The following is a 16843-nucleotide window of genomic DNA, read 5'->3' as shown; positions in this document are numbered from 1 at the left end:
AACATTTAGTACATTTAACCTCACGGACGTAATTTGGGGGGGACTTTTTCAAAAGCCGGTTTTGGTCCTCTGCAGTTTTAACGGTTAAAAAGAAATATTTAATAGCGACGAATCTAGCGCTAGGACCATGCAGAAAACGACCGCTCTGAGCTCCGCTCCGGTAACACTTTACGTTCCTAAAAATGAATTTTCCATGAAGCAAACCTGGCGACTTCGTGGCTGCATCCATGTAAACACGTACGATTTGTAATTCACAGGTTTGAAAACTCGTTCTCGCCCCTACAGTGCAATTTGGTTAGGAATACAGCAGAGCTAAACTATCAAGTTGAAAGTCATCATAGTTTGCTTACCCATTTTAACCCAGTTCCGAACCCAACTTTAAGAATAGATTAACGGCGATAATTTTTATATCGCCCGATAAGAGTATCAAATTAACGAACGCCGTTAACGGCCCACCACTAAAAAAATATATATATATATATATATATATATATATATATTTTTTTTTTTTTTTTCTGTGTGGCCCGGTACCAAATGACCCACGGACCGGTACAAGTCCGCAGCCAGGTGGTTGGTGACCGCTGGTGTAAATGCATGCTTTCCTGTGTTTCCACAACTTGTGATCGACCTCTTGTTTCGTCTTGTTTCCCTGGAAACTTTGTGTACGTCACTACAAGTTTTGGTCCCTTCTCTCTTTGTATCCTGTCACCGCTCATTAACATTGTGTTGCACTTGTGTCTTGTTTAGACTTGTGTATTTAAACATGTGTGTTTGTCTACATGGATGTCAGTTGTTGTCTTGACGCAGTCCCGCATGTGTTCAGTGTTTCTGTTTATCCTGTTCATCATAATAAAAAAGCATTTAAACCACAAATTCAAATCAATACACATTTAAGCCTCGTCAACCTGCCTCAAACCCACAACGTTACAGGACAACTGACCTAACAGGAGGTCTAAGGGCAAACATGGCAGCAGAGGTAAAAGCCCCAGTCTCCCCCTCCTGCCCAACCCCGTGAGACGAGAGCTCATGCCCCTGGCAAGTTCAATTTTCAGAGAAGAAATGGTTGGCTGGCCCCCAGTTTGACTTCTCTCATGGCTCTGGTGCTGGGAGGATTTGACTTCCTAGAGATGGATTCTTTCAAATATGGCGGGGCTTACCAGAACTAGAATAACCTCTCGTTCTCCTCACATACGTCAGAGGAGGAGGAGTTTCCAGAACTTGAGAGCCCATTCTAGTCCCCCAGGGACACTCCAGCCCTAGTGGGGGGAGTCGCAACCCCAAGGCGGCATTCTCCTGTGGGGTCAAATGAGGAGACAGAACAATCCTGGTCCCCCAAAGAAGGCTCCCTCAGCCCTCTTCTGAGACTCCCTTCTTCCTAGGGGAGACGGAGCCCCCTCCCTCAGAGGACTAGGACATGGAGGAACTCTCCTGTGCCTCTAAGGAGGAGGAAACTGCTGCTTCACCTGTCTAAGGCTTGTGTACGCCCCGCCAAGGTGCACACCTCCAAGGCCAGGAGGAACTCCGCCAAGTGTGCCCTGATAGAGGCAGAGTGGAGAGCAAGGGGAGATGGAGCCATGTTGGGAGTGCTACAGAACAGCCACCCAGGTGTCGCGCTCTGTGGTAAAGGTGTGTTCAGCAGCCATTCATGTTCCCAGCAGTGCTCAAGTGCAGCACGCACTCCCAGCCGCTCCAGAGACGCGACCAAGGTCTCCCGCTGCACCCAAAGCCTGTATCCCCAATAAATATACAGTATATTTCTTACTCAAATGCATACCTATAAATAATTTTTACATTGGTCTCAATTTGTTAAAGAGCTGTGTATGTATGTATACATGTGTGTATATATTTCAATTAAATTGCATTTTAAATAGTTAAAAATGAAATAACACACTGTACAAACACTTCGAAAGTAAAAACAAAAAAAATAAAATATTAAGTTATTTGGGTATTTCAGAAGTATTTAGTTACTTCCCACTATTAAATATCACCAACTTCCCACTCCAGAGTGGAACGGAAGTGGGGGAGGTGAATGTTGGGTGGTGGTCTGTACCCAGGTGGATCCTCTGTGCAGGGATGGAACCAGCTGAGCCTCTGCAGTGCACATGGCTCTGATTAGAGGTAGTAGGTTAATTGTGTGCATCTGATGGGAATAGCAGGATGTAAATTCACATCTGTCCTACATAAGCACAGGACCTGCTCCTTGATATATCAGTGATTTAAATCTGTGTCTAGCTAATTACCCTAAAAATGCAAAATCAGGTGAGAGTTCACTAGCTATGAATAACCATTCTAAGAATGGTGAGATTGTGTTTTTTATGTAGTCTGGAAAGCCAGACATGAGGTCTTTTCTAAAGTGTTCATTATTTAAAACAATTCATGTATAGGGAAAAATAATAACAATGTCCGTCTGTCAGAGTAAACTGTGAGGGTGACAGAGCTGATCAAGACGACTGGACGCCAGACGTGGAAGATCTTCATAGTGGCACTGAACCCAGGAAGAGACCCACAACAAATCGAGCTAGTAAAAAACATCTAGTTAAAGTCAATTTTTCTTGTTTGTTTTTTTCCAGCCACTGAACAGAGGACCACAGAGCCAAGCTACTCTGTGGAACGTCCATGTATCTATTCTCTCCTCACACACAGCTGACAGGAGCCAATAGTTACACCCGACGGAAAATATCACAGTGACATGTTTTAATGAGCAGGGACAAATCTGCACTAGGCTTTATACATCACTTTGATACTGTCCACTTGTATATATCAGATACGTCTAAAGGAAGTGAAATATAATCATTCATAAATGTTCTATCCTTTATTATATTTTACTGAATTAGTTACTATCCAAAAATAAATCCTTTCCATTCTCTGGAACTGGACCCATTCTCCTCAAACAGCATCTACTGTGCTACACATTTGGACGTATAGTCACTTTTCTGTCATGAGTTCTTTCCTCATGACAGGAACACACTGCCAACTATGTAAATGCCAGTGATGTAACGTACTCCTCTGAGGTTGGCTTCTGTAGTGACTTGGAGCCCCACCCCCTCCTCAAAGCACTCTCCCCCTCCACCAATCACGTTTGGAAATTGAGCTTAGCGTCTGGCTCATCGCGCTTAGCTGCTCAAGCTGTTAGCTTGATTAACCCCCACAGTCAACCCTGTAATCCCTGCATGAGTGTGTGTGCACGCGTGTGATTGAGTGTGTGTGTGTGGATGTGTCTGAGCGACTATGTCTTGCCCTGTAATTAAATGGAGGCTATGAGCATAGCAGACAAGTCCCAGCTAAAGTCGGTGTGAATATAATGGGCACTTCACCAAGCAGAAACCTGTAGCTCAGGTATGTCTCCGAGGTTACCCTGATGGAAGCGTGGATGGCTCACACACACACACACACACACACACACACACGTTCCCGATCACTAGCAGCTTGGACCAACACTCACTGGTCACCTACTGGCCATCCCCGGTGAGTTTGTGACTGCGCAGCCACTGATGACTACATTGTAAAATGACACTGACATGGTCATGGCACAGTAAATTTCAGGTACAGGAGAGTCACTGATGGGCAGACAGGCTCTGCTATCCAGAGACATCCAGTCAGTAGATGTTCTATGCTCAGAGACTCACCATTAATGAAGATGTTCCTAAAAGGTACTTCTAATGCATTGTGGTATATGGAGTATACATTAGTAGCATGTCTGACTGTACAGTAAAGGCATAAAGAGAGCTGCACATGGTGCATATGGTGAGGAAATCAGCATTACTAAGTGCATGAATATAACGCACAGCAAATGATCATTCATAAACAGGATCAAGAGCTGGAGTTGATTTATAAAGGGGACTAATTGGTTAGGAGCTGGAGTTGATGTATAAAGGGGAACCAGTGGCTAGTTGCTGTGGTTGATTAATAAAGGGATCCAGTCACTGGGAGCCGGGGTTGATTTAGAAAGGGGAACCAGTGTCTAGGAACAAGGGTTGATTCATCAAGGGGATCCAGCCGCAGGGAGCTGGAGTTGATTCATCAAGGGCAAGCAGTGCCTAGGAGCTGAGGTCGATTCATAAAATGATCCAGTGCCTAGGAGATAGGGTTGATTCATAAATAAGCTCCTGCTACTTGCCTTTTTGACTTCATATTTGATGGCCAGTTTGACTCTGCTGAGGAGGGTGCGGTGATGTTGTCCCTCCTGTAGTTCAGCTGAGATGTCTCCATTCAGGATGGCCTCCACCTCCTCTGTGTCCCTACACAGGTCCAACACACCCACCACAAAGTCTTTGCATTGCATAGACAACTTCCTGTAGTCATTCTAGAGAGAGAGAGAGAGAGAGAGAGAGAGAGAGAGAGAGAGAGAGAGAGGAGAGGTACAGAGAGATAGGGTGGGGAGAGAGAGCAGGAGGAGTGCATCATTCTTTCACAGCACCAAGTTTTTCATATCAATAGAGAGAACATGGAGGCTGCTGGGGCAGGGAGGAGCTTGTCTTGTGCCCGAATCTCACCTGAGACTCACCCAAGTCTCACCCGAGTCTCACCCATGGCACTGCTACAACAGTTCTATTCCTCTTCTCCATTGCATTCTAACAATGAATGTTTTCAATGAGTGAACTTTGTTACAAAATTCAGTTAAGGATTACATGAAATAAATTGTCCTGAGAACATTTTTGTTTAAAAACCTTTGAAATGAATGGCAGTATTTGGGTTTTCTACCTCACCAAAAGCTCCCATGGTTATTCCAGTGGAACTATTAATAGCAAGTCTACAGTGAGAACATAAGACTCCACTATCTGCAGAGAGGAGTAGGGAAACTAATTAAATACCTTACCCCTCCTAGGGAAATATTTGTGAACGCTAAAAAGGCATAAATGATCTAAAATTAAATGCTTCATAGATTATTTTGTAACAACAATACTCACCAGAAGCCTGTTCAATTTTTATCAGTGGTTGAAATTAAAAAATGGATTGTGCTGTTAAGCATTTTTAAACATTGTGCTTAAAATATTCATGCAGTTCCATTCAGAGTGACAAAAGACAGATAAGAATGCAAAAATCAGTGTGGTGTGGAGAAACAAGACCACAGGGTTTGTTACTTAGGAGAGGCAGTTCCACAATCCCTCACCAGACTGAGCTCAAAATAACATCCACATCCCTTCATCTACTTATCCTCAAATGGTTATATATATAACTACTACTAAAGTTAAATTACTATAATTATATAATTACTCTTCTATTTCTGGGCAACCTGGGTCCCATATCTTAATAATCCCTTAACCATTGTGTTTTTGTTAAATGTAGGAGTATAATGTAAATATATCAGAGTGGAATGATCGAACACCCTCCACATGTTCTTGTAGATAAGGTTGGTGTGAAGTATGGGATCCTCTCACCCAGCTCCTTCGTAAAGGGAAGAATGTTGGTTTGAGAAGAGAGCGTTCATTTATTCACAGAGCACCCTCCTCTCCTTCAAAGGGGAAACTGAACATTACAGCCTGGATACACTTAAGAGACGTAGAAGGTCAAAGCTGCCATGCGTTTTACAGTTAGGGCTGTAAATCTACCACAATGTTCTGTACTGGAGTCCTGTACCCTCTACACACTGCGTCAGCCTCTATATGCCCCTTCAATACATTCTCTGGATTTGACTATAGGACAGTGTGATGAAGACTACCGCTGAGGAAGAAAAACCAGGTGTCCTGACACTTCTGCTGTGCCAGATTCATTACAGGACCAGGGGTTCATGACCGGGGGCTCAGAACCAGGGGTTCAGGACCGGGTGTGGATCCTGCCCTAAACCTTTGCTACACACAGGTGTGTGCCAAGTGCTATAAATACACATCTATATGATGCTGATGTGAACATATATACACACCAAATGCCCAGTAATGTCCTTTCTTTACCAGGTCATTTTTGCTTTCACAACTAATTCTGCTGCTTTCATGATCTGACACTCATCTGTCAGCATGCATTACTGTCACACTCAAGTAGCACATGGTGAACTCCTCTTTACTGCTCACAGTAAGAGTCATATATAAGAGACTCTTCAGATCAACAAGCACCCTACTCATCTACCCATCTACCCATTGTCCGCTACTCATCTACCCATTTTAGCCAAACCATTATCACTTTCTATATGACCAAAAATACAACCAGAACCATAGAGAGAGGCAGTTTTGGAGTTAGCGTATTACAGAGTGTAAGAAGAAGGAGAAAGGCACATGATCTTTGAAGAATAATAGTTTTTGTCCAGCACACACTTCTGAAAGCTGAGCTGAGATCTGGAGACAGTTTAAAAGAAGCTGCTGGTTGCACTACTGTCCAAATCTGAGTGCACGGTTTACCATCTCAGTCTGGATCTGGACATCTCACGCTGACAATCATCTCCTTTCATGACAACCAACCGAAGGACAAGTTAAACTCATGAACTGCTGCTGCAGCGTAACCGAGTGCAGCTGCTACAGCCACGGTACCTTAAACTCCTTCTCGATGTTGGCCAGCTTGGCGAGTTCGTTGCTGAGCTCCAGGGCGGTGAGGACAGGGTCTTCACTGGAGAGCGACAGGTAGGCAGGGCTGGCCAGCCCACGGTAGGCGTTGATCCGGGAGCGGGAGTGGCTGAAGGAGTCCTTCTTCTGCTTCTCCGTGCAGTCCGAGCACTTGCAGAAGTAGTCGTGCGGGCGCTCGATACGCGCGCCCCTCATCAGGAGCATGTGCACCACCTCGTACTTCTGGCAGTGCGCCGCCAGGATGACGGGCGTGATGTCGGGCGAGAAGCGCGTGCCGTCCTCGTCGTACGAGTAAAAGTCGTCGTCCTGCAGCTCGCAGGGGCTTCGCGTGAGCCACTCGCCGCCCGCGAACGACGGGTGGCCCAGCAGGGCCTCCACAATGCGCACGTAGCCCTTGGAGATGGCCAGCAGGAGGGCGTCGCCGACACGCGCCAGGTTCTCACGCCTCAGGAGCAGCTCTGTCACCTCCAGGTGCTCGTTGCCCACGGCAAGCTGCAGCCCGTTCTGCCCCATGTAGTCCACGCAGTTGACGTTGAGCGTACGCGACTCCTCCAGCATCTTTCGCACCACGGGGATGTTGCCGTACTCCGCCGCGTCCAGGAAGCGCTCCTCCTCGGCCGTCAGACTGCTCCCCCGCGCGTTGAACATGAACGCCGGCCCGCGCACCGCCTGACGCCGACCTTTCTCGCGTGGTAGGGTCATCCTTCGGGCGGGAAAGGAGTCAAAGTTCTTCCTGGAAGGCAGAAACACAATAAAATACGCAGGTGATGGCGCTCCGCCTTAGCAATATAACGGTGTCCACTTATAGAAAGAAAGAGCATGTAACTATAAGCTCTTCAGACAGCCACGGTCCCTCCCAAGCTCATCCAAGTAGAAACAGCTCCCTGTTGCCTGATGTCAGTATGAAATGATAACACTTTGACACTGGTCCAACCAGAAGCTGCATCTGACCAGGAGCAGATGACGGATATTTGGTCCAGGATATTAGCCCACAGGAGAGGGCGGTGGGGGTGGGACCGAGAGTGGCGTGGTGGGGACAGAACCCTGCAGACGGTGTGAACTCCACCTGCCTTTAATAGCGTTTTAATGAAACACAACAGATGCCATAATCAGACCACATGTTGACACCTCATCATGGTCACTTCTGTATCACTGTGATGCTGAGTCATTGTCGGTCCGCACAGAGTAGTCACTGTGTCTCTGTCTACACTGCAGTTTAAATAGCCCATTATCACAAGTTCTGCTGTTTCATATATAAAAATCTGTAGCAGTGATTAGTGGAAGATTTTCTGGCTATTTTGAATAGTGAGAAAGCTTTTGTGCAGGTTGTAGAATATAAATGCCTACCCATGCACACTGTCACTAATCAAAGCAACTGGACTTTTATCATTTCTCTGCTCCTAATTTCTCTAATGCTTTATCTTTAGCTGTGTCCACAGTACCATCCATCAGTTTAGCACTGGTGGCATTATTTGTGCATACTGTGGTGGTGTAATTGTTTAAACCACTTAAGGACATGATCAGTATGCAAATGTGTTTTATATGTCTGAATGTGAACCAGAAACCCAAACAGCTGTTTAAATGATCTGCAGTCAGGCATTGTTAAATCCCATTAAACTACACCAGGTCTGTTCCTGCACCATAAACACTAAACTCATAAATGCTGCAACACATTACAATCTGCAAACAAGTGCAACCAAAATACATGCAAATGACAACCACATCCTGAACAGGCAGCACCATTCAGTTTTGACATTAACCCTTTAGGTCCCCTACTCATTACCATCATATTAACTCTTATATTCTCCCTCCCTACTGTAATGCCATCCACTGGTCACAAGGAACCTCATCCCACAAAACCTCATTCAAAATTTCAAATGTACTCATTACACACCTGCTCATATTCCACATACCCTGAAGACAGAATAGCATTCGAGAGTAAACAAACACCATGCATTTATTCCCACCGCAAGTCCCTGGACTATATTATCTCCCCTCCACGAAGGTTTTGCTGAAGCAAGAAAATGGATTTCCTTGAGCAGTGCTGCGCACACCTCTGTTTTATGGTCTCTTTGATGCCAAGAGGCTTGAGAACTGAGAGCCACTTCACTTGGAACCAGATGTGAAGATCTTCAGTGCTAACAGTGCAATATTAGTCCTCCTAATGTCTGCTTCTCCAACGATCATTTCAGCATATGGATTTAATCTGCTCTGGAATTTGTGCAGAAAGGACAATTTAATTTTGCCTGAGGCAAACTTGTGCGGTTCAGCAAAGAGATTCACGATTCTTGTGGTAGTTAATTGTTTTCAAACAGTGCAGGAGTGAAACAGGTCTAATAGCCACATACTAAAGCAGAATTTCATGCATATTACAACAAAGACCAGTCAAACCTTAATTACAAAAAAGGCTCAGAAACCATGTAGATTTTCTTACTGCAATAAACATCTATTTAGACCTTTCTTTTACCATGCGTGACCAATACAAGTGCTTCCTTTTCCTCTGCAGCATGTTTGTATACATGCAAACCATTGCAACGAAACCAGAAAAGCATCTAAAATGGAAGGTCTGATGTTCTTGTGGGTGAAATGTTTATGCTTAAAGAGCTTTATTAAGCACACCTAAGACATGGACTGGATCAGGCACACGGAGTCACCCTTGTTTGCCAGTGTGGCTCTTGCATTAATTTTTTTCAGCAGCTTTTAAAAAGTCCTTCTTTTGACTCACGTCTGTTTACACATACACACACTAAGGCCAAACGAAGCCTGCGGCTTTAATGTATTGCCCGTCTTCATGCAGGGCTTCTCTGGGCATCTTTATGTCTGCACACTGGCCACTTACAGAGCAGTAAATTCTGTGATCAGTGGAGAGCCTCGGTGTGCTCAACTCAGACACTCAGCACTCTTACACAGTGGAAAAACTGCCATGTCTCACTGCTCTACTGCTGCAACCATCCTTTTAATATTTTATACTACCACCGATAAAAACAAATAAATGTATTGGTGGATAGGTAAGGAATAAAATCTAATAAGAGATGATTCGGGTGTGTGGCTCTTTTGAGGTCTGGTAGGGCCTTGTATTGTAAGCGCTTCAGGCTAATTGCTACGGTTGCAATCATGAAATAGGAGAAGATTGCCAGGAAAAGTAAGTAAGGCTAATGTTTCCCCCTGACTGGTTTCATTAAAAAGGTGAAAAGGGACTGGGGTGAAACAAATGATACAGCTCATAAGAACAACATCCTCATTTGGTAAAAGAAATCCAACAGCAGTTATTATGACGTGAAGTGGGTTTGAGTGACTGGATATTGTTGTGTATTAGTTCATAAATATAAACATGCACACACACACACATGCGTCTGGTCATTGCAGAATCCAGCAGTCCTCACACTCATCCATTCAAGAGAGAAGGTAACGTAAGTGGAAAAATCCATTTCAATTTCAGTCAAGACAGCATGCACATACACTCACCGGCCACTTTATTAGGTACACCTGTCCTACTGCTCATTAACACAAATGAATCAGCCAATCAAATGGCAGCAACTCAATGCATTTAGGCATGTAGACTGAATCAGAATGGGGAAGAAAGGTGATTTAAGTGACTCTGAACATGGTTGTTGGTGCCAGACGGGCTGGTCTGAGTATTTCAGAAAATGCTGATCTACTGGGATTTTCACGCACAACCATCTCTAGGGTTTACAGAGAATGGTTTGAAAAAGAAGAAATATCCAGTGAGCGGTAGTTCTGTGAGCACAAATGCCTTGTTGATGCCAGAGGTCTGAGGAGCATGGCCAGACTGGTTCGAGCTGATAGAACGGCAACAGTAACTCAAATAACCAGTCATCACAACTGAGGCATGCAGAAGAGCATCTCTGAACGCACATGTCAAACCTTGAGACGGATGGGCTACAGCAGACGACCACACAGGGTGCCACTCCTGTCGTCTAAGAACAGGAAACTGATGCTACAATTCACACAGGCTCACCAAAATTAGACAATAGAAGATTGGAAAAACGTTGCCTGTTCTGATGAGTCTCGATTTCTGCTGCGACATTCAGATGGTAGGGTCAGAATTTGGCGTTAACAACATGAAAGCATGGACCCATCCTGCCTTGTATCAACGGTTCAGGCTGGTGGTGGTGGTGCAATGGTGTGGGGGATATTTTCCTGGCACACTTTGGGCCCATTATTACCAATTGAGCATAGTGTCAACGCCACAACCTAGTGCTGTGTAGTGTTGTGTATTATTGTATTGTTGCTGACCATGTTCATCCCTTTATGACCACAGTGTACCCATCTTCTGATGGCTACTTCCAGCAGGATAACACGCCATGTCATAAAGCGCGAATCATCTCAGACTGGTTTCTTGAACATGACGGTGAGTTCACTGTACTCAAATGGCCTCCACAGTCACCAAATCGCAATACAACAGATCGCCTTTGTGATGTAGCGGAACGGGTGATTCGCATCATGAATGTGCAGCTAATAAATCTGCAGCAAACGTTGTGATGCTATCATGTCAATATGGACCAAAATGTTTCCAGTACCTTGTTGAATCTATGCCATGAAGGATTAAGGCAGTTCTTAAGGCAAAAGGGGGTCGAATCCGGTACAAGCAAGGTGTACCTAATAAAGTGGCTGGTGAGTGTATTACTGACAGTAAGTGAGCTAATATGAATGGTGGTGTATGACATAACTATGCACAGTTTCCCTGTTACCTCGATATGTTCGTATCCTCAATTATCATCACAGCCTCAACTGAGCATTGTGTTTAGGACTGATGCCTAAAAGCTACTATGATTATTATTATTATTATTATTATTATTATTATTATTATTAGATTATACATGTGCTGTGGGATAATGGCGCCTTCAAGTCTTCCACCATGGGAGGTGCATTACGCTACAAATTTGACAAGATTACCAGCACAGGCTGACATAGGGTCAAGTACAGGGGTCACGAATAGGAGAGCAGGTTGACACATTGTACTGGGGCCCATAATGCAGTGTCTGATCATTCAGACATGACCTATGCATTATTTATATATACACTCATGATTTACATCATAATTACATCATAAAATCATAAAACGTGAAAAAAAATCCCATTACGATATATCGAAGTACATATTTCATCCCAACATGCATATTTGGGAGCAATGATTCTAGCTAAATACAATGTATATTGTTCAAATCCAATTAGGCAGTCCAGTGCTAACAGTTGGTTAATATTAACAAGACTCTGACATGCACCAGGGTGAGCTGGGAAGATGGTCAGAAAATTCAAGCATAGAAGCAGAGCTCAAAAGTCACAAGAAACACATGAGCAGTTGGATGAAACAAACTTCATAAACTGGATGCTTCAAAAGACGGGAGACGGCCTGCCTATTATGTCCATTAAAAATGACAGAGGCAGGGGTTTGTGTAGCATGCCGTGCCTTTTGCTGAGCACTGGCAAATCTTCCAAGTGAAAAACCAAGAAGCCCACGTTAAACTAACTGCTTCCTATAAACGTACATGCCTTAGGTAGAGATGGAATGGCACTGATGTCAAAATAGCAAAAAAATTAACATGAATACTGCATATATACTGATTTGGATGCCACCTCAATATTTGTTTCTTGCCCTGGTGCTCATAAGATCTTAGTTACACCACTGGATCAGTGTTCAAACTACTGCATACAAAATGAAAGAAATAATTATTATTATTACAGCCTATACCAACAGTATAAATCAATTGCCACGTGAGACCCATTTGACAAGCTTCAGTGAATCCATCCACCAAAGGTAAATCTTTAGTTTAACCACTCAACTGAACTGCTTGACCTAAAACAACTCGGATGATTTAACGTTTTCTTTTGATAAGTAATACTTTTTTCCTCAGGTGGATGCTACAAATCTATATGGACTGATGACAGCAACCCAAATAAATTACAAGTTGTAGAAAAACAATTCACAGACTTTCAGATTAAATAGACCATAAACCTTCCCACACTTTCCTTTTTACAAACTGCGTACAGAAAGGAAAAACGGTGGCTCAGCCGTACACCTAGTATTCATTACATTTTTCAAATATACATTTTCAAAAGGCATGATGAATCATAAAGCTTCATTAACCATCAGGTCCATCCTGGACTGCGATAGGGCTTCTTTTAATGCTTCAACAATTGGAAAATCATTTCAAACACTCTCTCACCTAACACAAGTATTCAAATAAAACTGCAATGCCAGCAGGCTCTAAGTTACCTGACCTGAGACATCTCTAATCAGACTCACCATCAGACTCGCACACATAACCTGCCTGGCCTGGGTGTTCTCTTTATGAGCACACGTTTGCATACAATCCCCTGGACAGATCTATGCAAACGATGCACAGGTAATCATCTTCATCTGGTGAAAAGTCATCTAGACTATATTTTGCACCCACCTTTTCTTCTTCTTTGGTGTTTTAGATTTGTCCACACCCTCCATTTCTTTCAGAACAAAGTTTGTTTGGGTTGTCCCTGTGTTTGCGTGCCCCCTTGACAGGTGTGTCAGAAAAGCAATGTTTCTTGGCCAGCTAAAATTTCTTTACCAGTTTGGCCAAATATCCTCAGGAGATGCTTTGTGGTCAGAGCTGGCATTGCTGTGCAGTGATGAAGCAGTGTGATTGGGCGGAGCTGGGTGGACCCTTCTGGGCAGGTAATGGATTGGTAATGGTTCCTGGCAGGGCTGGGTTGCTGCTAATGGGCGTGGTTGGGTTGGTTATGAGGCAGAACTGGGGTAGTGCTGGGACATCTTGCCCCCAAACTGCCATGTTGGCCAAATTGTAAAGCCTAATGCAGGACAATAGCAAAAGTATAACACACTGCATTTTGCATTCCTAAGACAAGATATAATGTCAGACCAAACTATAAAACTTTTAAGTACTACACCCTGAGGTCAGAAACATCAACAGTGCGACACCTTACCCATGTGACAAGATGCCCCAGTCTCCACATCTTTGATGAAACAAATAACTAAAGTGCATTTGCATGTAATTGTCATTCACTGGATAGTTCCGTGGCAATTTAAGCCAAACATGAATTTACACAAATGATGAGCTCTCCCGGTGCTTTTCTGGTGCATCATTGTAACAGTATCATCCACCTGCCAGTTCAGAGGTGAGCTCTGCATGTTGAACAAGGCCTTCAGGGTCCTGCCACACATCTATTCTGACACACTGTTTTAGATGGAGAGATTTGCCCTGGAGCACAGTGTGATGCATTACACATGAACGTAATAACAATTAGCGCATGTGCAACTTTCAAAACTCAGTAATGGATAAGAGTGATCTTGACTTACTCTATAGAAGCCCTGGAAGATAAAACGGTATCCAATACTGTCCTCATCTTCGTATCCCCTGCAATGTTTATTTCCCTTTGTCCACGACTTACTCCACATCGACTGCTAAGGCCATTTATTTTATCCTTTGTAATTTATCGACGTCATTATACCACCACCAGCAGCAACACTGACTTTCATTAGGACGTCATCACCAGTATTTCTCAACCGTTCAACCGACACAGGCGGAAGCACTTATGAATATCCACGGGATGGCGCTGCAAGATCTGTGCACTCCAGGGCTGAGCAATAATAGCTTTATTCTGAATAATTACATTATCAAGACATCTTACATTAACTTCATATATGCATTTTCGATGCTGTAAATAGATTCAACAATAACGCAGAATAAAAACCTCAAACCTCAAACATTCAAACAGATTTCACACGAATTATTGCAGTCGCACCGGAGAGCCTAAATATTACACATTCGAGATTAATAATGCAAAGTGTGTGTAAAAAAGTCGTATTTCAAAAATTCTGATTAATCCTCTGAAGAAATCCCATAGCGCATACATTTGTACAGTTCTGTAGCAACTGTATGTGTGGTACAAATATCAGAACAAATATCAATAATGGGCTACTTGTTCAAGCCCACACTGTTCTCGTCTTTACTCACATGTTGTATTGGTAGTACCCCGACGACTCTCTGAAAGTCTTCACGGACTTCACGTGATGTGCATCCAAGCCGCCGTTCTCCTCTTTCCAGCACTGTTCATCTTCTTCCTCGGAAAACGAAGCCCTTTTCTGATATTGGGATTCCCGACCTTTGGCTGACATACAGACCACTGTTCTGTTCTCTTCTTTTTTAATCGCTCGGGCGTGAACCACCTCAGAGCTCCGCGCGCCGCACGTTTCCCGCACGTGCCGAGTCTCACCTTGGGTAGCAGAGCCGCCGCACGCGGTAGTTTGAACAAGTTCAATGCAGTGAGGAGAGAATTCGGTCGAGCCTACTAAACTAAAGCAGGTTTAATCAGTCACCACATTCCTCTCCCCGCCCCCATCCCTCCTCATTAATCATTTTAATTGATATAAATAAAAAAACACAATAATTACAATAATGAATGCATGGGAATAACAAAAAGGAAAAATAGTAACATTAGTCAAAATATTATTCAAATCAATTTTCACGAACCAGTTTTTAACCAAAGAAATATAAAGAGGGTTCATAACAGGCACTTAAAATTCATGTAATCTCTCTTTCATTCTCTCTCTGTCTCTCCCACACACACAAACTAATTTTCAAAAACAAAATCTACCATGTCAATCCATGCTAGTTTAATAGTCTATCACTAGCCCAAAATGACCTTAATGGTCAAAGCACAGGTGTAGTTTAGAGGTGTGGTGGAGGAGGGGGTGGGGGCTGGGAGTGGACTGCTCATATAATGTGTCAGGCTGGGTGGTGTGAGCAGTGTCCCCCCAACATTCAATGAGTCACAATGATCACAGCTTTTGAATGATCAAATCTTTTGAATGATCACAGCTTTTCAATGATCACAGCTTTGAGGGGCAAACAAACAACATCCCCAACGTGAAGAATGTCTTACCTGAGAGACTACAGAAAGCATGATGCAAATATAGCGTCCTCTTCTATAAGAAAGCAGCATCGTATTATCTCCAAAGTGTTACTCTGGTAGGAAAAGTGAGCAAGAAAATCTGCTACACCTGAATTTTCAGCCTCCAACATGGTTAGTCTTTCTGAAGTGCAGTCGTGGCACGAGCTAGGGATCTATCAAACACTACCTGGTATTTCTATTTATGTGTATTTATATGTTCGATTTATGTGCTTTTGCATTGGCCACTAGATTTAAGGAGTGCGCCAATCAGGAGAGCAGAAATGAGTGTGTTAAGGACTCCAAGAACATCGCACACCTATCTGCCAACTTCATTTAATTTAAGAATAATGTTGTAGATCGTCAATCTGTGTGCATATTTAGTTTAGCTGCGGGGGTTTTTGTTTAAATAGTCTCCTGTCATTGTGTGCCTCTCTTTTACTGAACCTTCCCTCATTTACAGACCCTTGCCTCATTTACTGAACCTTCCCTCATTTACTGACCCTTAGCTCATTTAGTTTTAATGAACCAGTTTTAGTGAACCTTCCCTGATTTAGTGGACCTCATTTTCCTGGTTCCTTCTCTACTTATTTGCTGTATCTTTCTTCAGCCTTTGCAGTTGATTTTCCTCACGCTGAAATGGGTTTGCTCTAATAATTTTCTGCATTGATGCTGTGAAATGTTTGCAAAATGCAACCTTTGCTTCAGCTGGAGCTGCGCCTGACCTGAGCAGACCTCGTTTATAAAGGGTACCTGGCATCGCTTTGTCCTTTTCACAATGACTTTGTCTCACCGAACTAATCTTCCCCTACGGCTTCTCGAGGAAACTCACCCCGATAGCAGTAATGGAGCAGGGTGATAAACGCTTCAGATTTGGATGCGACAAGCAAGCGTCCATACGTCTAACATCTGGAGCAGGAGACAGGACGTGGTCATGTACACCTATGGGTTAGTTAATGCTGTGTGAAGTGGACTGAAAGCTCATGATGTAAAACTCCATGGTGTAAAGTCCAGCGTGTTTCACCAGACATATTAAACGTGTGGAGACTGATGTGTCATGCTGCTGGTCTCCGGAGGATCTATGTCCATTATGGTGACTGGCACACGCTCCCTGATGGGAGTGCTAAGAATAGAGGGCTTGGCGGAGAGTACAGCAGGGGCCTTCTGGGGGCTGTGGAGCCTGCGGTATCGAGCAGAGGGGAACTGCGGGACTCCACCCCCAGCAGAAACTCCAGAGAACAACAGAGCAGAACCTCGGCCTTATTGATGAAGCCACGTTTGGTTTGATGCACTATGAGAAAGGGGGGTGGGGGGCTGTTGTCAAAAATTAAGAAGAAGAAGATGAAATGCCCTGCTGCGTCTAACCCCATGGACCTCCAGAGTTTTCTGTTCAACCAAAGTACACTTTTAAAAAAAGACAAGCAGCAAGCTTACTGTAGGCACTT

General features: G+C 43.8%; 1 protein-coding gene across 3 annotated transcripts in view; it reads right to left on the bottom strand.

Annotated features, from left to right (window-relative positions):
* Window positions 1–14803, bottom strand: part of trpc3 (transient receptor potential cation channel, subfamily C, member 3) — a 39013-nt gene extending 24210 nt beyond the window's left edge. The window contains exons 1-3 of one of the 3 annotated variants that reach the window (XM_076994107.1): window positions 14465–14803; window positions 6459–7224; window positions 4118–4303 (exon numbers count right to left, since the gene is read on the bottom strand). In XM_076994107.1, coding sequence (XP_076850222.1) covers window positions 4118–4303; window positions 6459–7224; window positions 14465–14625 — 1113 coding nt within the window. In that variant the 5' untranslated portion in view covers window positions 14626–14803. Of the gene's footprint in view, window positions 1–4117; window positions 4304–6458; window positions 7225–12910; window positions 13070–13806; window positions 13937–14464 lie in introns of those variants that run through there. The other 2 variants (XM_076994108.1, XM_076994109.1) reach the window with 2 other exon arrangements.
* Window positions 14804–16843: the final 2040 nt, after the last annotated feature.

The sequence above is a fragment of the Brachyhypopomus gauderio genome, unplaced genomic scaffold, assembly GCF_052324685.1.
Source record: "Brachyhypopomus gauderio isolate BG-103 unplaced genomic scaffold, BGAUD_0.2 sc135, whole genome shotgun sequence".
Classification (NCBI taxonomy): Eukaryota; Metazoa; Chordata; class Actinopteri; order Gymnotiformes; family Hypopomidae; genus Brachyhypopomus; species Brachyhypopomus gauderio.
Note: the sequence above shows the minus strand (reverse complement) of the source record. Positions and strands in the feature narration are given on the sequence as shown.